This window comes from Anabrus simplex, chromosome 7 (genome assembly GCF_040414725.1).
Source record: "Anabrus simplex isolate iqAnaSimp1 chromosome 7, ASM4041472v1, whole genome shotgun sequence".
Classification (NCBI taxonomy): domain Eukaryota; kingdom Metazoa; phylum Arthropoda; class Insecta; order Orthoptera; family Tettigoniidae; genus Anabrus; species Anabrus simplex.
The window spans coordinates 259,530,801-259,555,583 of NC_090271.1; the positions used below are offsets into that span (position 1 = coordinate 259,530,801).

Below are 24,783 nucleotides of genomic sequence, written 5' to 3' on the forward strand. Positions count from 1 at the left end.
ACGCCCTTCGTGGCCCTTGTCTTTCTTTGACCGATATCTTCATTTTTCAAAGTGTCAGATCCCTTCCATTTTTCCCTCTGATTAGTGTTATATAGAGGATGGTTGCCTAGTCGTACTTCCTCTTAAAACAATAATCACCACCACCACCACCACCACCTCCCTTGGTCAACTCTTGTTCTTTTCCGACCCCGACGCTATTAGAGCACTCGAGGCTTAGGGAATCTATCATTTTCACGCCCTTCACGGGCCTTGCCTTTCTTTGTCTGATACCTTCATTTTTCCAAGTGTCGGACCCGTTCCAGTTTTCTCTCTCATTAGTGTTACATAGGGGATGGTTGCCTAGTTGTACTTCGTTTTGGACAGTTGTATGTAGCTTTCTCAAGAGTATGCAGATTCATAGACGTCAAAGTAAAACTCCGAGCTACAAATGCACTGAATGTGGTTTGTAAGGAAATACTACAATGCCTTTTTTGATTCCATTCGAATGCTGTATAAAACCTGGAAAATGTAACTTTTATTCATAAGATATAATAATAGTCCATTTAGAATTTGCAATTACTTTATAGATAGAAATTTCGACTGTCGAAGACAGGCTTATATACTAGTACTGTATGTTTACAAGGGAGCTGAGTAATAATGACAATGTTTCCCGACTAACAACAGGAGTCATCACCAGCAAACCCAAACATTCCGCTGAACTCAGCACAGGAAACACTGTGCAAAAGGAATAACTTGCAAGGAAATGAACCATTGATGTAGTCCATTATAAAGAAATGATAAAAGCTCTATTGTTGTTTTACAATACCCGTGTCTCTAATACTCTTACAGTACCTGAACTCTTGCCATTTTCCTACACACTCCTTCCAACACAAGAACATGCACTTTGTTATATTACATCTTTTGATAAGTCAGGTCTATCAAGCGTTCCACTATACACAAGTTCCCTCTGATTGATGAGAAGGGACAACAATAGGGCTTTTAGACATGTGCCGTCTATTTAAGATGCCTGTATCCTTCAGTAGAAATATATCAAGGTTACGATTCCTTTCTTCGTCAAATATAATTTCTTCAAGAACTACAATACACGTCACCACCTCTGCACCATGATATAATCACCGCACTTACTGCTTGCCGTATACTGTTTGTCTAGAGAACTACGTATAAAAAGGTGTACTACAGGCAAGCTCTTGGCCGTTTTGAATGTATCAAAAGGTTTCACAAGGTTGTACATTATCATCTCAACTCTATAATATGGCATTGATTGCACTCATTTATGCCAGGCTCCTCACTATCGCCTATCCTGTCCTACCTCCCTTAGCCGACTCTTCTTCTCCCCCTATAGGTGGGGGCGGTAGAATAACCCCATTGCCTATAAGAAGCGACTAAAAGGGGTCCCAGGGGATCTTAACTTGGAAGTATAGGCTGGTGATCACGGGGACCTTAGCTGAGTCCTGGAATTGCTTCCACTTACTTGTGTCAGGCTCCTCACTTTCATCTATCCTCTCGACCTTCTTTGATCAACTTTGCCGTGCTAAAGAAAAGGAAAACTACCTGAACTTGAAAACTGAGAAAAATGAGATCACAATTTAATCAATTTCTCATCAGTTTCTACTTCATGGATTACGTTGAAAATAACATACGAAATATTATGCTAACTGTAAAACAAGCAGGAAACCGTATTTCTGATACAGCGTCTTATTAGAATGATTACAAAAAAATTAAAAAATGAATGAGCTAGCAATGTACAGACGCTGCTTTCGTACAGAATAGCCAGTCTTCTGTCAATATTGAGCCCGGAATGAAAGTACAAACTTAAAGCGAAGTACTTCTGGAGATACTGCTTTCTTACAGTGCTTACTTACTGCTTTCTGTCATTTTAGTTGTCGAAAAAATTGCAAAGGCATTAACACATTTTCCCTCATATTTTGAACAAAATATCATGTTACTGATTTTTAAAGTTTTATTATGATGCAGAACGTCGAGGCGATTCCAATGATACCAAAAATGTAATATTTTATTTTATTTCTGCAGTGACTGCCTTTTTCCTGAGCACGGCAGACTCTTGTTCTTCGCCGACCCCTGCGGTATTAGGTCGCGAGGCCTAGGTAGTCTTCGATTTTCTGCCCTTCGTGGACCTTGTCTTTGTTAGGCCGATAGCTTCATTTTTCAAAGTATCCGATCCCTTCCATTTTTTTCACTCTGATTATTGTTAATAGAGGATGGTTGCCCTATTGTACTTCCTTTTAAAACAGTAATCACCACCACCACTACGGGCGGTAGTGGACCATGCTTGGCCTACGGGCCACATCGTGTGAATTAGCCCATGCTAGAACGACGAAAGAAACACAGACACGTCCTTCCCCCATGTGATCACCAAGCGCCAGTAGGCGGTGCAGTCCGCGAACTGTCTCCTTCTTATGCATACCGTGAATATGTTTTCCATGACGAGCGTTTTCAATACGAGCTGGCATTAATAAAAATGTACATATAAGGAATAGAAAAATTGCATAACTCAATTAGGATACTGCACTGTAATATCAAGGCAATTTATTCAGGTCGAGCTCAGTTAAGGAATCATAGGATGTACAGTAAAAAACAATTAACGCAGTGAACATTTCAACACACCATGACAAACTCCCCCATGGCGCAACTGCCCCGAAGGGCCATGGCCCACCAAGCGACCACTGCTCATCCCGAAGGCCTGCAGATTGCGAGGTGTCGTATGGTCAGCACGACGGATCCTCTCGGCCGTTACTCTTCGATTTCTAGACCGGGGCCACCATCTCACAGTCAGATAGCTCCTCAATTGTAATCATGTAGGCTGAGCGGACCTCGAACCAGCCCTCAGATGCAAGTAAAAATCTCGGACGTGGCAGAGAATCGAACCCGGGGCCTCCGGGTAAAAGGCAGGCACGCTACCCCTACACCACGGGGCCGGATCATCATGACAAATGATGGACATTTGTTTATACAAGTTCGATGGATCTGTAACAAATGACGCAACACGGCACTTAGTTGTAATTGAAATGCTGCTGTATTTGACAAATTTATTCAGGGCGGCTTCAAGACGTCTGGAATCTTTATTGTTGGATGAGATTTTCAATATTATCATTTAGACTTTCACGGCCCGTGTAACTATTCATTAGTTATATTTTTTGGGCTTATGCCGTGTAAATAATTGTAAACACACTCAACGTTTCTTCATCAGGAGACAAAAGAGAAAAGAGAAAAGAAACGATGTATTGATGGTTGCTAGGAGAAAGCAACAAGGAAGCTTCAAATAGTGCCCAAAGATGTAAAGGGGACGCCATTTTAGCCCAATGCTAGAGACAATGAATAGTAACAGCAAAGCATTACTCTCTAATGGTTCTGATTATAAGTAGCCATGATTCACTAAGGTTGTAACCTGTATCGCGGTTGAAATTATCTGGGTGTTTACGTATTTCAACCGCCTCCCTGATAATTCTTGGGCGATATTGCTTTATACGGGCAAGAACATCCACTTCTTGGAACAAGACATCATGACTAGGTGTTAAGGCATGATCAGTAACAGCTGATTTATCAGGTTGCTTGAGTCTGATACATCTGGTATGTTCTTTGATGCAAGTACACACCGTTCTCGAAGTCTGCCCAATATAAACCTTGCCGCAAATACAGGGAACTCTGTAGATACCAGGTTGTTGTAATTTAGGCAAACTACCGGTATCCTTAGTTGGTCGCAGGAGTTGCCTAATCTTAATTGATGTTCCAAAAACAGTTCGTACATGATACCTACGTAAGATTTTAGCAATACGGACGTCTGTTAAGAAAAAAGATGTAAAAGGAACTGCTTACCTACCTTACATACATAACACGACGATCGTATTGCTAAAATCTTACGTAGGTATCGTGTACGAACTGTTTTTGGAACATCAATTAAGATTAGGCAACTCCTGCGACCAACTAAGGATACCGGTAGTTTGCCTAAATTACAACAACCTGGTATCTACAGAGTTCCCTGTACTTGTGGCAAGGTTTATATTGGGCAGACTTCGAGAACGGTGTGTACTCGCATCAAAGTACATACCAGATGTATCAGACTCATCCAACCTGATAAATCAGCTGTTGCTGATCATGCCTTAACACCTGGTCATGATGTATTGTTCCAAGAAGTGGATGTTCTTGCCCGTATAAAGCAATATCGCCCAAGAATTATCAGGGAGGCGGTTGAAATACGTAAACACCCAGATAATTTCAACCGCGATACAGGTTACAACCTCAGTGAATCATGGCTACTTATAATCAGAACCATTAGAGAGTAATGCTTTGCTGTTACTATTCATTGTCTCTAGCATTGGGCTAAAATGGCGTCCCCTTTACATCTTTGGGCACCATTTGAAGCTTCCTTGTTGCTTTCTCCTAGCAACCATCAATACGTCGTTTCTTTTCTCTTTTGTCTCCTGATGAAGAAAGGCAAGGTTCCTTTTGAAACGCTGAGTGTGTTTACAATTATTTACACGGCATAAGCCCAAAAAATATAACTAATGAATAGAGATTTTCAATGTTTGGGCACAGATTCTCTCCCTTGATTAGTCTCAGACAATTATCGAGGTAAAGGTCTCATATGGAATATATTTTATTACAAGAAACAACTCTTCTCACTGGTACGTAGAAATAGACATAGTAAAGAATTTGGCAGCTACTCTGTGCAAGCACTCCCCGCGTGGGTACGGGTGGTACAATCTGTGGCTTGGTTCTAAAAGGGCCAATGTCAAAAAACCTGTTTTTGAGCTATGAGCATTTGAAGTTTTGCATATAGTTTTCCAATTATTTTTTTCAAGAACTAACTTTAAATAACTTTATACTTTCTTTGTGGAAGTCACCTTATTAAACGCAATTTTTTTCTATCGCATTCTTTAAAAATTGCCAGGTCTCTAATCTTTATTGGCAATCTAACATTACTGGCAAAGGCTTATTTAATTAAACGTTCGTTTAGTACTTAACAGAGACATTGGCCCTTTTAACATGTTGCGAGCCAGGATAAAAAGCGTTTGTATCAGTTAATATCTCAATTTCGATAAAAAAAATGACATTGGCCCTTTTAGAACCAAGCCATAGAAATAACATACAAGGTATCCCCTACCTTTTGTAAGAGATGAGTAAAAGAAAGGTTGACCAGGTGCTTTCAACTTGAGAGTATGGGTTGGCGATCGCAGAACCCTTAGCTGAATCGTGGTATTGTTTCCACTTCCTTGTTCCCTGCTCCTCCCTTTCATCTACAGGCCTACTATTTGACCTCTTTTGATCAACTCTAGTTCTTTTCTGACTCAGGCGGTTTTAGGTTTGTCACGCTTAGGGAGTCTTCCCCCTGGCAGTGGGGGCGGTAGAATAACACCCACTGTAACCCTGTCGGAAGAGGTGACTCAAAGGAATCCCAGGGTCTCTTGACTTGGGAACATGGAATGGCGATCACTAGGCAGTCAGCTGAATCCTGATATTGCGTCCACTTACTTGTGCCAGGCTCCTCACTTTCGTTATCCTATCCAATTTCCCTTGGTCAATTCTTCTTCTTTTCCGACCCCGACGGTATTAGAGCACTGAGGCCTAAGGAGTCTTTCACGCCCTTCGTGGCCCTTTGTCTTTCACTGGCCGATATCTTCATTTTTCGAAGTGTCGGACCCATGCCATTTTTTTCTCTCTGATCAGTGTTATATATAGGATGGTTGCCTAGTTGTACTTCCTCTTAAAACAATAATCACCACCACAACCATCCCTTGATCAACTGTTGTTCTTTACCTACCGAGTCGGTATTAGATCATTCGAGGCCTTGGGAGTCTTTCATGTTTACGCTTTTCGTGTCCCTTGTTTTTCTTTGGCCGATACCGTCATTTTTCTAAGTGTCTCATCCCTTCTTAAAAATAGTAATCACCACACCATTACATTATTATTATTATTATTATTATTATTATTATTATTATTATTATTATTATTATTATTATTATTATTATTATTATTACTACTATTATTATTACTGTCGTTTCGGCCATCTACGGACCAAGTTATTTCAGCCGTCCCTTTTCCTTTCCCTTGTGCTTGGGTTTAAACTTTCGAGAGGTTGGTTGCCTAGTTGTACTTCCTCGTAAAACAATAATCAGCCGGGCTGAGTGGCTCAGACGGTTGAGGCGCTGGGCTTCTGACCCCAACTTGGCAGGTTCGATCCTGGCTCAGTCCAGTGGTATTCGAAGGTGCTCAAATACGTCAGCCTCGTGTCGGTAGATTTACTGGCACGTAAAAGAACTCCTGCGGGACAAAATTCCGGTACCACGGCGTCTCCGTAAACCGTAAATGTAGTTAGTGGGACGTACAGCAAAATAAAATTATTATAAAACAATAATCACCACCACACCTTAAACTTTCGCCCAGTATTCCCGCATTCGAATACCATGCTGTTCCTTCCTCGCTTCAGTCCATGTTTTGGCAGTTTTTAGTTTCGGCTTTTCTTGAAAACCACGATGCTCTTAGAGTTTCTTCTTGAGCGGAATGCGTTTCTGGATATCCTCCTGTGTTATCTCCACTTTTTGCAAGTTTTTCTCTACCTTGATGAACAACGCCTCCTTGCTTTTTGTTGTTGTTGTTGTTGAGAAAGTAATTAAAGATCCTATTGCTCAGCCTTGTAGGATTCATACAGGCAATGTGGCTATAGAAAACAATTCTCCTCCTGCGAATAGTGTCTGTGATATTTTCTATATATGTGTAGATTTCATTATTATGTCGTCTTCTAAGTTCACCATTCTCTTTGATTGGTCCTTGGATTTTCCTTAAGATCTTCCCTTCTTTTATTTCTAATTTCTTGATCAGACCTTTCCTATTCAGAGTAAGGCATTCTGCAGCGTATAAAGCCTCCGGTCATATTACTGTGCAGTAATGTCGTATCAGGCGTTAATGGATATACATTTCTTCCTGTAGACAGTTTTGTTTAGTTGATATTCCGTTTCCATTTTCCTGATCTGTGATGTAAAGGCTTCTTTGTCAGAAATACTGGAATCTTAACTGAGAACTATGTACTGTTACACAGTTACCTTCTACGTGTTAGAGTTCAAAAAAGAAATCAAAGTGTTGAGTGTTCGATATTTTTGGCTGTTCTACTGCAGTCAATAATGGAAATTGCCATGAAGTCTTGTCAGTACAAATAGTAGAGCGAGCAGGTAATAAATGCAGGTATTATTTGAAGCTGGTATTCATATTTCACGAAAAGAATCTTCTGGAAGTTGAAGTCATTATAACTTCGTGTCTGTCTACAAAATGATCTCCATAAACAGCAGCAATTTTCTATACAATAGAAGAAAAAATACATACTGGCTATGACACTCACATAATACAGCAATATTTACCCTTAAAAGCTTTCGGTTGTAAATAACATTCCCCGAACAACTTTTTGATATTCTCCTTTGTGTGCTTCCTTTTGTGAAGTTCAAAAGACATCATTTTAGGTTTATTGTCAGTACCAGGAGGTGTCACCCAGGTCGGCCACTAATGTGTTCGTAGCTTATCCTCAGTACTAGGGCGCTCTAAGGCGAGCTTATAAAGCAAGAGGGTAGTGATCACGTGCATACGCAAGGTAGGCTACTTGTTTTGCCTCTAATTATGTTATTGGTTATTCCGAGTCTTGTAGTAACCTCGGCCACATCCGTTGACTCTTGTGAGTTGGGGCGGCAGAGTAACACCCACGGTATCCCCCGCCTGTCGTAAGAGGCGAATGAAAGAGGCTCAAGGGGCTCTCAGTTTGGGAGCATAGATTGGCTACCATGGGCCCTTAGCTGAGTCTTGGCATTGTTTCCACTTACTTCTGCCAGGCTCCTCACTTTCGTCTATCCTATCCGACCTCCCTTGGTTAACTCTTGTTCTTTTCCGACCCCGACGCTATTAAGTTTGCGAGGGCTAGGGAGTCTTTCATTTTCACGCCCTTCGTGGCCCTTGTCTTCCTTTGGCCGATACATTCATATTTGGAAGTGTCGGACCCCTTCCATTTTTCCTCTCTGATTAGTGTTATATAGAGGATGGTTGCCTAGTTGTACTTCCTCTTAAAACAATAATCACCACCACCACCACCACCACCCTGGGCCCTACCTATGATGATTTCTAATGCTGAAGGCGACGCACAGACCAAGCCCCCGAGCCATCGGAAATTTAGGGTCTGAAACCCTCTGGACGAAAGGCCAGCACTTTAACTATTTAGCCATGGAACTGGACGACGTTTCCTCAATTACACCCATCCTATCACACTTGCTTTGCCCCCTCCGAACCGAATATGCCTCAGGGGCTCTGAACTTTGGAGCGTGGGTTGGCGACCACGGGGCCCTCCGCTGAGTCCTGGCATTGCTTCAACTTACTTGTGCCAGGCTCCTCACTCTCATCTATCCTATCCGACCTCCCTTGGTTAACTCTTGTTATTTTCCTACCCCGACGCTATTAGGTTTGCGAGGGCTAGGGAGTCTTTCATTTTCACGCCCTTCGTGGCCCTTGTCTTCCTTTGGCCGATATCTTCATTTTTCGAAGTGTCGGATCCCTTCCATTTTTCTCTCTGATTAGTGTTATATAGAGGATGGTTGCCCAGTTGGACTTCCTCTTAAAACAATAATCACCACCACCACCACCGAACCGAATAACTTAGTACGTTATAAAGTTTTCGAGGCCTACGGAGTCCTTCATTTTCACTCCCTTCGTAACCTGTCTTTTGCCGATAACTTAATTCTTCGAATTATCGAAACCCTTTCTTTTTATTTCTCTTCCTCTTAAATTAAAACAGCAATCTCCTTCACCATCATTTTCATGTATTGAACCCTTTAACTTACCATTCCATCGTTGGTCGACCACAGCTGCTGCAGTAGAGCAATATCGAACTCTTAAATCTTGGGGTCGTAGCGGGAATATTTCGGTCACGATCTTAACTAAACGACGGGGTTCAGAAGAGAGCCTAACTACTTGAAATGAGGAGCAAATATGTGCTTATTAACTTTTATTGAATCAATTAAATGTAAAAAAGTATTTATATAAAATCATTGATCAAAAAAATAATTATTTAATGTTTCAAACGCAGTCACTTTGCATGGCGTTAGTTTTATTAGTTACAGTATCGAAGAATTTTCTTCAGAGAAAAGTAGAAATATCACAGATTAGTGGACATCGAAAACGAGAAAAATGAAAAGAAAACCTGAAAATCGGGCATCTATTGATCCAAACGATAACTGAGAATTAATCCACACGATCCGTGGAAAATCTGACCTTCAACAAGTAGAATTACAGATTTACTTTTAACTAAGGTTATCCACCAGTCAAATACCCTGTCGGATATGGGAATACCCGCCGAGTGGACCCTTAATCGAACCAAATTGACTATCAGTTTCTTTGGATAGGTTGCGAAATACTACTGGTAAGTATGGTGTTCACTACAAGTTAACAGCAGCATTCATAATTAAAAATAAATTCTACAATGTATTGTCATCTCGTGACACTCTTAAGTTATAGAATAATCCCGATGCTGAAACGTGCATTATCCAAACAGCTGTTCAGAAGGAACCAACAACAATTCGATCCAAGAGGATCTTACGTTCCGTCGTTCTGAAGGAACAAAACTGCGAAATGCAGGAAACAGTTATTCATCACGCATTTAGAAGAAATACCAAACACTGAAGTTAAATAAAATGTGGTAAATCACTTGAACATTATTCTTATAAACCAACCTTCAGGTTATAAACGGTTACGTTAAGTTTAATAAAGTTACAAGTCCATATGTTAAAATAAAATCAAAAATACCAAAACAATCAAGGGAATTCTCTCCTTTACAACTGCGACTACCATTTTGTCCCAACAAACTAACTAAAAGCTATTGATTGACCACAGTCAACTACTATAAAAATGAAAGTACGAAAAATTGAAAATAAAATATATATTCCCGGCTGACGAATCGAACCCGCATTCGTAACTCAAATCTCACATAAATAAGATAAGTGTTAACACGCACACTAACAAAGCAATCAGACGTCTGAACGACAAAACTATTAAGTCCGTAAATAAATTAAAGTACTAAAGTTCAATGAACTCAAACCCGCGTGGCAAACAACAGTAATACTCAATCACCGTTAGCTAAGTATCCAGTGTTGGACAACCCTCACGTTCATGCCACTAGTGGTTCCATAATCTTATGTAAACACCTTCCAGCTGGTAAGGACTATGCCGAAAACCGGCCTCAATATTACTTTGCTAACACTCTTCGCATTGCATACATTACTGCAGACACTACCATCGTTCAAGTCACTTCGCAAAAACACCTAACTTAAGACTTGAATATACATATAAAGACGACACCCTAAACCTATCGTCGGGCCTACCTATGGTCTACACACCCTAACACTAACATCTATGTACACACTCACCTTCCTAAACCTATCGTCGGGCCTACCTATTGTCTACACACCCTAACACTAACATCTATGTACACACTCACCTTCCTATACCTATCGTTAAGCTAAATGGGGATGTCTACTCTTTCATACACTCCTATGACACGCGTAACGTCCTGAACCTATCGTCGAGCGGAACCTGGGATGACTATACATCCTCTAGAATGTCAGGCGAAATCGTAACTTGGAACACACTCTTTGATATTTAGCTGGAAACCTTGTCGAAGCTATAACACACAATGAAACGAATCTTTTCACAAAATGAACGCAAGTTTGAAAATGCAACTAAGTCCCTATCTTGTCAATAAAACGTGAAATTGAAAATAAATAACGATTGGCAAGCAATCCACAACTCAAACACGATCTCGACATACGCAATGAAGTTTGGAAAAATAATAATGACTTTCAGCACACGTCTAACATTACGTGAATATCGCCAAAACAGTAATCATCACCACCGCAAAAGTCCCAAAAAGCCCAAACTTCGCCTACCATCTTACTATTCTAAACATTCGTATCCATAAACTATCCAGTGAAGCGAAATTAAATGAATCTACACAGCCACACTATCGCTTTAATAACGTCCAATATCTCATCCCATAATGTTTCCGATTTAAGGGTAAATTATCGTCTCGTAATTTATGAAATTTACTGAATGGAAATTTGTTATAACAGTCAAATGACTCCAACCGTGTATGCAGAGTGCTCTTCTACCCTTGAAGTCGCCTACTATAATATTCATTATGCTGACTTTACCTAAATCGTCACTTGGACTTCACTACCAAGAGCAAAATCTTCTACAGAATTGTTTTTCACTAGGAGATCTTGACTTGAAATCTTAATGTGTATCACAAAGTACTCATTTCGAACCAACCTTCACCCGGTCAGCTGTTCCGGATTGTTAGCGGAATTTCACTACAGCCTGCCTCAGAAATGTCTGTCTGTTAGGTCATCAGCCCAGAGGCTGGTAGGATCCTCAAATAGCACCACCAAAGATTATGCGGTTACAAGGAAACCGCAAAAACCAATGGCAGCACCAAAATGAAGCGTACTAGGCAAGACGAGGAATGAGGTAGTTTGCCATTGCTTTCCTCACTGGGTCAGAAAGTGCTATTGCAGCACGACTGACCCTATGAGCAACACCTTTCATAAAACGCAGATGCACTAGTCGTGCACTGCATGTCATTACCCAGCACCACCCATAACCCAGCAGCTTCTATATTGTCACAGCCATGGATGAGACTGGGACTTCGGTGGAAGCTACACTTTACTCTGGCCTGTGCTAAGGGATGGATACAAAAGTACTGTATCATCAAGAAACGGCAGCAGGCAAGCCTCAGAAATATCACATTTAATATACAGCCTGTCTTAAACAATTTTCGCCATCAACAAAATATAGCCTGTCTCAAAAATTCATCTTCATCGCCTATTATGGCGGCATTACTCATTAAATACAGGCTTCCTCTGCCTTCAACATCTACACAACTACTCTCTCAACATATCATTTCATTCATTTCTTCCCGTTCACACACAACTTTTCACCTCAATACTCCCATGACGATCAACTTTATAAGAATCCTTTTCATTTATATTTTTACTACAACATTCGTACCTCAATAATACAATGACACACCATGATTTCCTATATCAACGACATACACGATGTTACAAAATTATCTTCCCACGAAAAAACATAATTTTCTCAGACTTCACTGGATTTCGAGACGAACGCAAATCTTAGTGAACATATCTGTTAAATACATTCTTAACACAGAGAAATTTTATTCCACGGTAAATATTATTATTATTATTATTATTATTATTATTATTATTATTATTATTATTATTATTATTATTATTATTATTATTATTTCGACAAAAATATTCTGAACTCAAACGATATTCGCAATTGCGGCATTCACCACGATTACATTATCGTTGTCACCTTTCTAACTTTACTCAATTTGAACACTATCTCAAAGAATATTAACACATTATTTAAACTTCGCATTTTATAGTTTCTCGACGTGAATTTTACTGCCCTGAAGAGTTTCACACGACGACCAGAAATGTAACACATTCGCCTGATCATTATTAAATATTAATTCGACACACGCATTGAAAAATTTATTGGGACAAACAAATTCTATACTACAACATTAATGAAATATAGTCACAGACCTGTAATCATAGTCGTCCTGGAGATTCCGGCCACATGTAGCCAACTGCCCTCTTATTTAGCCTTTCGTGGCTACAATGGATATCATCGTCTTATATATATAACTTAAGCTACACAGATTTTACACTTGGTGTCGATTAACACCGCAAATACCGCACCTTCTTCGCGTTTAACATGCGACGAGCACGCTTCTCAACTGGCGACTGCCACTGTTTCCCAGGACTCTGCTTTCGTAACTTTAATGCTGTCCAGGTGTTTCAAATAGTTAACAAAATAATCAGCCCTCACCGGCTAGCCTCCAGATTCCCTTTGACAAAAATGAAACACACGCAATTGTAATACGGAGAGAAATTCAGCTACGCATTTTAAACATATTATCTAAGCCTTCACAGTTTTCATTGACGGAATCTCAGTAAAATTTCCATCACCTTCCATTTAATATTCTACTGGAACCATTGACACGAATATATATGACAAGTTATTTTGAGAACTAAACCCCGCACTTTCTTGCAGACGAGTGACGTGGGTTTCACCGTCCAGACCTTCAGACAGAGTGTGTGAAATAGGTGGAGGGGGGTTTCTTTTATACCCTCTGGGAGGGACGCCACCCTCTCCACGAGGGTCGGTTGTGCAATCTGCTAATTCCACATCCACTGGACCAATTTTCTTGAAATTAATGTCATAAATTCGGACAGACATAATTCATTATGGTGTTAATTATACACTGACTGACAGAGCAAATGCAACACCAAGGAGGAGTGGTTCGAAAGGGATGAAAGTTGGGGAAAAAACAGAGTCGGCACGGACGAATAATTGATGTTTATTTCAAACCGATATGCAGGTTACACAATGCGCACGGCATCGACTCAGTAGGATGTAGGACCACCGCGAGCGGCGATGCACGCAGAAACACGTCGAGGTACAGAGTCAATAAGAGTGCGGATGGTGTCCTGAGGGATGGTTCTCCATTCTCTGTCAACCATTTGCCACAGTTGGTCGTCCGTACGAGGCTGGGGCAGAGTTTGCAAACGGCGTCCAATGAGATCCCACACGTGTTCGATTGGTGAGAGATCCGGAGAGTACGCTGGCCACGGAAGCATCTGTACACCTCGTAGAGCCTGTTGGGAGATGCGAGCAGTGTGTGGGCGGACATTATCCTGCTGAAACAGAGCATTGGGCAGCCCGTGAAGGTACGGGAGTGCCACCGGCCGCAGCACATGCTGCACGTAGCGGTGGGCATTTAACGTGCCTTGAATACGCACTAGAGGTGACGTGGAATCATACGCAATAGCGCCCCAAACCATGATGCCGCGTTGTCTAGCGGTAGGGCGCTCCACAGTTACTGCCGGATTTGACCTTTCTCCACGCCGACGCCACACTCGTCTGCGGTGACTATCACTGACAGAACAGAAGCGTGACTCATCGGAGAACACGACGTTCCGCCATTCCCTCATCCAAGTCGCTCTAGCCCGGCACCATGCCAGGCGTGCACGTCTATGCTCGTATGCTGTGGAGTCAATGGTAGTCTTCTGAGCGGACGCCGGGAGTGCAGGCCTCCTTCAACCAATCGACGGGAAATTCTTCTGGTCGATATTGGAACAGCCAGGGTGTCTTGCACATGCTGAAGAATGGCGGTTGACGCGGCGTGCGGGGCTGCCACCGCTTGGCGGCGGATGCGCCGATCCTCGCGTGCTGACGTCACTCGGGCTGCGCCTGGACCCCTCGCACGTGCCACATGTCCCTGCGCCAACCATCTTCGCCACAGGCACTGCACCGTGGACACATCCCTATGGGTATCGGCTGCGATTTGACGAAGCGACCAACCTGCCCTTCTCAGCCCGATCACCATACCCCACGTAAAGTCGTCTGTCTGCTGGAAATGCCTCCGTTGACGGCGGCCTGGCATTTTTAGCTATACACGTGTCCTGTGGCACACGACAACACGTTCTACAATGACTGTCGGCTGAGAAATCACGGTACGAAGTGGGCTTCGCCAACGCCGTGTCCCATTTATCGTTCGCTACGTGCGCAGCACAGCGGCGCATTTCACATCATGAGCATACCTCAGTGACGTCAGTCTACCCTGCAATTGGCATAAAGTTCTGACCACTCCTTCTTGGTGTTTCATTTGCTCTGTCAGTCAGTGTATATTTTTCCCATACTTGCAACGGGCGTAATGATTTATTTCTGACATGTAATTTCGCGGTCTTTCTTCAACAATCGGCCTTAACACGTGTCACAAATCCGCGAGTAGGACGCCAAATTTTCTCCAGGCTTAACTGCATTTATATTTACCCTGGGCATTCTACCTTCACGTAAGGTTTATTAATAATGCAGATCCTTTATTCCTGGATTTACCATGTCGCCAAAGTCTCTCGTTATGAAGGATTTTTCGAAATTGGTAAATTATTCAACACTCGAGGTCAACCGAAGTATCCCGGCATTTCACGAGCTCGCGGCTCGCTTGTCGCGGAGAGCGCTGTTCCCACGAGATACCGAGGCTCTTAAAATAAGAACATGGCTACTCTCCAAAAAGTTGTTTGTAGCTGAAATAAATACCTGGAATTATTTTTCATCGTAGAATTATGGGTTCCGTATTTCAATTCGCATTGCGCCTCCTTCATTCTTCGAAGGATAGGATCTCTTCTATTCTTCCTCTCATTAGTTTTAAGAGGTGAAGGTTGTCTGAACCCCTGTGGGTTAGGGCGGTAGAATAACACCCACGGTATCCCCTGCCTGTCGTAAGAAGTGACTAAAAGGAGCCCCAGAGTCTCTGAACTTTGGAGCGTGGGTTAGCGACCACAGGGCCCTTAGCTGAGTCCTCGCATAGCTTCTTTCACTTGCATGACCTACATCTATTTACTACCCATATCTTATTTTTCGAAGGGACTGATGCCCTTCTTTTTACTTCTCCTGATTATGGTCAATGGGAAATAGTTTGCTAGTTACCTCCCTTTAGAACCTACTACCATCACATCTACTATTTCCTACTCGTAGTGGAGTTAAGATGGGATAGTTACCTGGATATACTACTTCTTAAATATCACTTAGCATGGAACGAAGGATATCTGTTACCTTCACATTTGTTAGCATATTTGACGCCTTCGTCTTCTTCTTTCCCAATATTTATTATTATTATTTCCTTAAATTATAAATGTACAATCTAAGGGTGGTAGATGGAGAAAGAGCACATACACGGAAGTGCCTCCATCCCCACTCTACTGGATATTTACATATGTGTAGACAATTTGAAATTTACATATATACACTCCAAACACTGTACTCTTAGAACAATAATTATCTGGATTTATGCTATACATATTTAAGAAGATCCAGTCATTTATACCCTCAATCGTGTCCCTTTATACACAGTCGTTCACAACCACTCTCACACCCGCACGCACACACATTCTCCCAATTCAACTGTACTTGCACACATCATTCTTGAAATTCTAATTTATACACGTTATATACATCACATATGGGTTTCTATTTACATATACATTTCCTATACTGCGTGGAGGAAGTGAGGAAGAGGAAGCAGTTTTACTTCAGATGGTAGAAGATTCCAGAGACGAGCAGATCGTGCGTGAAATCCATTTAAATGTGAGGTTGTAGCGGCGGGTGGAACAAGAGTAACACCTTGGCCTCTCTTAAATGAGCGGTAATTAAGCTGCAGGTGGAGAAAAGGGAAAGGTGTGCGTTGTCTGTCAGGGATTTTTTTAAGGAAGGCCACGTCTATTTGTTAACATAACGAGTTCACTGGTTGCAATGACCTGGCTGTGTTTAGAGGGATGTGTTTGTTAATTATACGTTCTGCTCGTCGCTGGACACCTTCTAGTTTCCTTATATTTTCTGTTGTCGTTGGGTGCCGGGAAGGAAGACCATGTATTAGTATTGGCCGCACCAGCGGAATATAAGTCGTTCGTAGGACTATACTTCTTCCTCCCGAGAGACATCTACAGACAAAACCTAGTGCTCTATATGCCGCACACCTTGTTAGTCTTATTATGTTTACAATCACTATCACAGGTTTTACTAAGTTTCCTATATTTCATATGTCTGTCAAGCAAGATATATCTGCAACTCGCTATTAACATCACGACAACACTTCAAAGAATATAGCAAAGAATATTTACCTACAACAAAAATGATTTCGAACCTAAGTCTTACTACGAATTTACAGAGTGTTTATAATTCTGTATTTCCCGCATCCTCACTTCCTCCACGTGCTTTCTCCATTTTAGATTGTCCGTAATATGAATACCGGGCAGTTTGATGGTGTTAGAAGGCGGTAGTTGGATTCCGCATAGAGTGGGCTGGATCTGCAGTGGTTTTCTAACTCTGCTTAGTAGGTTATCATTATAACAAAAATTAGCAATTTAAAAAACATCATTAAGAAAGTGGAAGGAATAGAGTAGGCAGACTTGCTTTAAGAAATGACCGCGATTTCTGGCGGCAAAGGTATCGTTTTTGTTCTACCTATAAGTTTTATCAACGAGAAATAGCTCCCTCTGTGCATTAGTAGTAGAGTGTTGTCCTCCGTATCCCAAGATTGCGCTTTCAAACCTGCTAGAGGTAGTCAGCGGAGAAAAGTCCATTCGACATTGCATGTCATATGATGCTCGTATATGAACTGTCTCTAGTGATACATTTAGTGTTTACCCAAACAGAATAAATTAAACTCAACAATTCTCCGCCAACAGTAGACCTGGTTTACTCTGTCATTGATAGGGTCAAAGTGTACGTCAAAATTGACGCGCAGACAATCTAAATGGTGACATTATTAATGCTGCTCATGGTAGCTGAGGCCATACGATTATTATTATTATTATTATTATTATTATTATTATTATTATTATTATTATTATTATTATTACAGCTTTTCCCGTACCTGTGGGATCGCGGGTGCGAACTACGTCACACAGGTAGATTTGGCCCTATTTTTGGTCGGATGCAATTCATGAGGCCAACCCTATATGGAGGGTTGTAATCACTATTGCGTGTTCCTGTGGTGGCTGGTATTGTGGTTTGTTGCATGAATATGAAGAGTAGAGTGTCGGCATATGGACAAACACCCAGTCCTCGAACCAGAAGAATTAATCAGAAGCGATTAATATCTCCTACCCGCCCGGGAAACGAACCCGGGACCCTCTGAACCGAAGGGCAGTACCATGACTACTCATCCAGTGATTCGGACACGATTATTATTATTATTATTATTATTATTATTATTATTATTATTATTATTATTATTATTATTATGTGTATCAATTTAGGAAGGCTCGGCTTGTGCCGGTAACATAATGGGCTGACTCGGCCTACGTAAGGAGTCACCCTCTTGATTATGAATCTACAGGTACATATATGTACAAATATTTACAACAGAAATAATTACAACATATACATTTATACAATAAATACAAACAACTTCAGAGTTCTTATGTCCCCGTTTTGGGGATCTGTTCTTCAGTATTACTGGAACTGCGGCCTGGAACTTCATGCTGTTTATTATTATTATTATTATTATTATTATTATTATTATTATTATTATTATTATTATTATTATTATTATTATTATTGAGAAATCACCTTCTCTTGAAGACAACTGATACCGTTCGATTACATTCGAGGTACATTTTGGAAGACCTGCATGGTTATGGCAATTTTCCATGGAAAGATGTCGCTTCCCATTACCTATATGACTTGGAAGAGCACTTTTCTCTCAGTGGATCCTATGCTCTCATTTCCTACGTATTATCTCTAATAGCATACTTCCCACTTTAGCAAAGTTTCTGAAGTTCTTGCAAGCTCTCTCTGAGAGTATCTCTACTCAACCAAGGCGTACATTTTGAAGGCATATCGCACATTATGGTAATGCACGTGCCGTAAGAACTTCATCTCCACTTAGTCACTCTCAATAGAAAATGAACAGGAAATATTAGAGTTGCCGTGTAAAATTATAGGAGAGCTCCTTTTGTCCTCGTCCTTTAATGAAAGCACAAGATTATGAATCTTCATCGTGAACTTACCTTTTGGCGGATCGCTCCTAAGATGTAGAGCTGTGTCAACGTAAGAATAATTTACAGATCTTTAGTACCTTTTCTACTTAGGTATCGCTCAATGAAAGAAGGATCTGCTGTTGCTTCGAAATTTATGACCTGCCTGGAAGAACTGTCAATAAACAGAAGTTTTCATGAATTCAAACTTCAACTTTTTAAGTTCATAGCGATTGATTTTATTAGAAAAAAATGTAAAAAAATCACTGCTGAAGAAACCTCAGAAGAATCATCAGGAATGCCCGCCATTGAGATATTTACAGTTCGTAAAACATAATCGAATTTCTTGAATATCTCCGCCTCATTGTTTGCCTCGTACTGTAAGATAGTTTTGATATGAATAACTGAATTTATATTTTATGTAATTATTGTTCCCCCCTGAAGGTGGGTGTAGGGGTAGAATAACACCCACTGCATCCCCTGTCTGTAGTAAGAGGCGACTAAAAGGGGCATCCAGGGCTCTTAACTCGGTGCATGTTTTGGCGACCACGGGGTCATACGTAAGTCCTGGCATTGATTCCCCTTACTTGTGCCAGGCTTGTCACTTTCACTTATCCTATCTGACCTCCCTTGGTCAACTCTTGTTCTTTTCTGAACCTGACGGTATGAGGATTCCGTAGCCTAGGGTGTTTTTAATTTCCACGCCCTTCGTAGTCCTTGTGTTCTTTGGCCGATACCTTCATTTTTTGAAGTGTCGGTCCTTTCCAAATTTTCCCTCTGTTTAGTAACAATAGAGGATGGTTGCCTATTGGTACTTCCACTTAAAAAATTATCACCACCACCATCACCAAGACTTTCGACTTCTAGACCTTTCCTATCCCAGCGTCCCCCATAAGACCAAACTGTGTCGGTGCTAGGTAAAGGAAATTGTAAAAAATGAGCGCCAATAGACGGTTTTCTATAGACTGTTGGAGTACGGTTCGTTGCATTACGCTGAAAATATATTTTTTCTTTCTCTCTTTCCAGAGGACACAACGTCGGACAGCGACTGCGCGTCGCCCAGCTTGTTGTTCCGGGCGCCGTCACCTCTGCGCCTTTCTGGCCACGCCCTCACCGGCAAGGGCCCCCTTGGGACGTCACCCTTCCTTACCTCAACTCAGCAACAACAGCAACGCAAGAAACGATCTCGAGCAGCGTTCTCACACGCACAGGTGGGAATTTATTTATATGGGTGCAATTACCGGTCTTATTTCAATCACGTATTCTTACGTAGAGAAAATTTCAATCTCCCACAAGGCATTACAGGGTTAAGATTGCTAAAGTTACCCCTTCTTTGTGGTTTCATCTTTTTCAACCACCGATAGGTTTTTGAACGACGATGGGATGGGAAAGGATTAAAACTGAGACGGTCCTACGTCCCTAGGAGCTGCTTTACATGAAGGTAGGGATTCACTGAAACCCTTCTTCAGCACTGCTGATGGGAGTGGAACCCACCGACTCCCAATGCATACGAAATCTTAGAATCCCCCTAGGGTTGAGGGTGGTAGAATAACACCCACAGTATCCCATCAATCTCGTAAGAGGAGACTAAAATGGGAAGTAAAGACACTTAATTGGGGAGCGGAAGCTGGCGACCACGGGGCCGTTAGCTCAGTCCTGACATTGCTTCCACTTGCTTGTGTCAGGCTCCTCACTCTGATATATCCTATCAGACCTCCCTCGGTCGTCTCTTGTTCTTTTCCATAACTGAAATCGATGCCTAGGAAGTCTTTTCATTTTTACATCCTTCGTGGCCCTTGTCTTCCTTTGGCCGAGTCATATCTCTTATTTTTTTCTCCCTACTTAGTGAAAATAGAGGATGGTTGCCTCGTTGTACTTCTTCTTAAAACAATAACCACCGCCACCTTCCCTATCCCATAGTCGTCATAAGACCAATCTATGTCGGGGCAACGTAAAGCAAATTTGCAAACAAATAAATCACCGTTACCACCGTCTTTGCCCCCTTAGAACAACGATTAACTTGCGGGAAATTTGAGGGAAAAAAGGCATAGCCTATTAAAATACGATTCATTTAGTGTTGTAAATTATGAGTTAGATTCCTTTACCATTGGATGATTAAATTAAATATATATAATTACCCTATAGAATGTTCTAATGTTCACTTGTATTAAAGTTGAAGAAGTTAAATTAAATTTGAATCTGCTCTTGATTATTTTACTTCCGGCATCTCTCCCGAGCAAATTCGGCATCTATACCTGGTTCCGGACAGAGACGTCGCTGATGTAACAATTGATTGGTTCTTTCCTTTCTACCATTTATTTTCAGTTACAAATATTTTGCTCATCTCTGAACTAATGTAAATATTTTAATATTATGCTCTATCAATTTGCAACCATTTTAAAAGTAAATCTACGGAGATAGACCTATAAGAAAATTACCGGATATTACCTCACCTCCTACTTCCTAAGGAGGAAGGATATGCCGGCATGTTCTTGTGAAACATTTTTCCAGTGGCTACTTCTTCTCTAAGATGAAATCGTACTTTTTAAGGTCAGTATATACTTACCCAGTGACAATTTCTATCGTACGGATTGATTTCAATTTAATGGTACTTTAACGTTCTACGATTTGATGTATTACTTTATTCTTCTGTTTCCATTTAATTTGTTCAGTGCGAGTGCTGATCACATTGTTTTGCCTCTTAATGCAATAACAATCATATCACTTCCTCAAATAATTACAATACACGAATGATGGGTCATCTTAGTAAAAGTCTCTTTGTACACCTTACATAGCGCATATGATTTTTATCTTCTTCACAAATTAGCTTTTATTACTTTCTAAGTTAGATACCAAACTTCAGATCATTGGGTAATGATGTGATTTCTTCCAACTCAACTAAATTTGTGCTAAAGCCACAGTTGCTACCTTCCTATCCTAGCCTGCATTCCCCCCTCCCCCTGTGGGTGGGAGCGGTAGAATAACACCCACGCTATCATCTGCCTGTCGTAAGAGGCGACTAAAAGTGGCCTCAGGGACTCTGAACTTTAGAGCGTGGGTTGGCGTTCACGGAGCCCTCAGCTGAGTCCTGGCATTGCTTCCACTTACTTGTGCCAGGCTCCTCACTTTCATCTATTCTATCCGACCTCCCTTGGTAAACCCTTGTTGTTTTCAGACCCCGACGATATCACGTATGGAGGCCTAGGGAGTCTTTCATTTTCATGCCCTTCATGGCCCTGGTCTTCCTTTGGCCGATACCTTCATTTTTCGAAGTGTCGGACCCCTTCCATTTGTTCGCTCTTATTAGTGTTATATAGAGGATGGTTGTCTAGTTGTACTTCCTCTTAAAACAATAATCACCACCACCGCCTCCCTTTCCCCAGTCTATCCTTTCGGTGGTAGATACAAAACGTTCATGGTATCCACTGTCTAACGCAGGAGGCCACTAGAAAGGGCAACATTCAGGGGCTTTCCCCTGTACGTGGGGGCGGTAGATGATACCCGCGGTATCCATTGCCTGTCGTAAGAGGCGAGTAAAAGAGGTCCCAGTGGATCAGAACTTTTGAGCGTGCATTGGCGACCATGGAGCCCGTAGTTCAGTCCTGGCATTCCTTCCACTTACTTGTGCCAGGCTCCTTACTTTCATCTATCCTGTCCGACCTCTCTTGCTCAACTCTTGTTCTTTTCCGACACCGTCGGTATTAGAGCACTCGAGACCTAGGGAGTTCTTCATTTTCATGCCCTTCGTGACCCTTGTCTTTCTTTGGCCAACACCTTCATTTTTCGAAGTGTCGGATCCTTTCCATGTTTCCCCTCTGATTACTGTTATATAGAGGATGGTTGCCTAGTTGTACTTCCTCTTACAACAATAATCACCACCACTTTCCGGTTCGTGATCCCATGTGGCTGAGTGCGGTAGAATAACATCCACGGTATCCGCTGCCTGACGTAGGAGGCAACTAAAAGCGGCCTCGGGGCTCTGAACTTGGGAGCATGGATTGGTGATCACGGGGCACATAGCTGAGTCCTGGCATTGCATCCATTACTCTTTCCAGCATCCTCACTTTCATCTATCCTACCCGACCTTCCTTGGTCAACTCTTGTTATTTTCCTACCCCAACGCCATTATAGCATTCGAGACCTAGGGAGTTTTTCATTTTCTCGCCCTTCGTGGCCCTTGTCTTTCTTTGGCCGATACCTTCATTATCGAAGTGTCGGATCCCTTTCATTTAGTTTCCTATGATTAGAGTTATATAGAGGATGGTCGCCTGGTTGTACTTCCTCTTAAAAAAGTAATCAACGCCACCACTTTTAAAACTATAATCACCACCACTATCCGGTTCGTGATCCCCCTGTGAGTGGGGACGGTAGAATAACACGCACGGTATCCCCTGCCTGCCGTAAGAGGCGACTAAAAGAGGCCCCAGGGACTCTTAACTTGGGAACTTGGTTTGGCAACCACGGGACCCTTAGCAGAGTCTTGACATCGCTTCCACTTGTGCCAGGCTCCTCACTTTCATTTATCCTATCCGACTTTCCTTGGTCAACTCTGGTTCTTTTCCGAACCCGGCGCTATTCGGTTTCCGAGGGCTAGGGATAGTGGAAGCCTTTACCTTCTAACCTTCCCAAGGCCTTCATGGCCTATACGCAGATAACTTTTCTTTTGCATTTTATAGCAAAATATTCGGCAGTCAATAAAACTAAATATTGAAAAGTGTATTATTAGGATTGCAAAATGTGTTCGTAATGACAATTAAGATAATGACGGAGCAAAAAATCTTCAGATAAGGATTGGTTTATTTATCAGGGGATTTTGAAAGCGATTTAGGCTCCATGGGTAGGCCAATCACCTTGTATGTGACTACAACACAAACTCAAGGGACTGACTGAAGATGCAGGCAGGCAAGCATGCGGGCAGGCGAAGGGGCTAGCCCACGGGCTACCCGTGTCCATCTCTACAAGTGTCACAACATTAATCTACCCGAATGGCTTGGAAGAGGGACGAGTTCCTGAAAGAAAACCAAACCCAACCAAATTCCGTCGCACAACAGCCCTTGAAGGGCCTTGGCCTACCAATCGACCGCTGCATAGCCCAAAGACCTGCAAATTGCGAAGTGACGTGTGGTCACACGACGAATCCTCTTGGCTCTCTAGACAGGGGCCACTATCTCACTGTCAGATAGCTCCTCAGCTGTAATCACGCAGGCTGATTGAACCTCGAACAAGCCCTCAGATCCAGGTAAAAATCCCTGGTCTGGTCGAGAATCGAATCCGGGGTCTCCGGATAAGAGGCAGGGACGCTACCCCTACACCACAGGGCTGGCCACCGAAAGAAAACACTAATTCTATATACCGCTCGTCCGCCTGTGGTTGAGAGCGGCAGAATAGCATCTGCGGTATCCTCAGCTTGTCGTAAGAGGCGACTAAACGGGGGACCACCGGCTGACAACTTCGGAACGTGGGTTGGTGAACACAGTTCAACTAGTTGAATCTGGCACTGATTTCACTAAGTCATTTACTTGTGTCAGGCACTGCTTCCACTTACTTGTAGCAGGCTTCTCATTTTGATCTATCCCATATGACCTCCCTTGGTCCACTCCCTCTCTCTTCCGATCCCGACGCCATTAGGTTCTTGAGGCCTTACGAGTCTTTCTCCCCCTGTGAGTGGGGGCGGTAGAATAACACCCACGGTATCCCCTGCCTGTCGTAAGAGGCGACTAAAGGGGCCCCAGGGGCTCTGAACATTGGAGCGTGGATTGGCGACCACGGGGCCCTTAACTGAGTCCTGGCATTGCTTCCACTTACTTGTGCCAGGCTCCTCAATTTCATGTATTGTACCTGAACGCACTTGGTCCACTCTTGTCCTTTCCCAACCCCGACGCTATTAGGGTCCGAGGAATAGGTAGTATTTCATTTTCACGCCCCCGTGACCCTCGTCTTTCTTTGGCCGATACCTTCATTTTTCGAAGTGTCGGACACCTTCCACTTTTTCCCTCTGATTAGTGTTAATAGAGGATGGTTGCCCAGTTGTACTTCCTCTTAAAACAATGATTACCATCACCAAGGGAGGGCAATAATAAATCATGCCCAAGCTCAATGATTACCCGTCAAAGGCGTATATAACAGCTAGTTGAATATATATTTTATGCTTATTTGCGGATATTGA

At 42.1% G+C, this 24,783-nt stretch overlaps 1 protein-coding gene across 1 annotated transcript in view; it reads left to right on the top strand.

The window, feature by feature from the left end:
• The window catches only part of LOC136877098 (homeobox protein Nkx-3.2), a 73,902-nt gene that overhangs the window by 44,320 nt on the left and 4,799 nt on the right, over nt 1-24,783 (top strand). Inside the window, exon 2 of the mRNA XM_067150914.2 lies at nt 19,644-19,828. Coding sequence (XP_067007015.1) covers nt 19,644-19,828 — 185 coding nt within the window. The remainder of the gene's footprint in view (nt 1-19,643; nt 19,829-24,783) is intronic.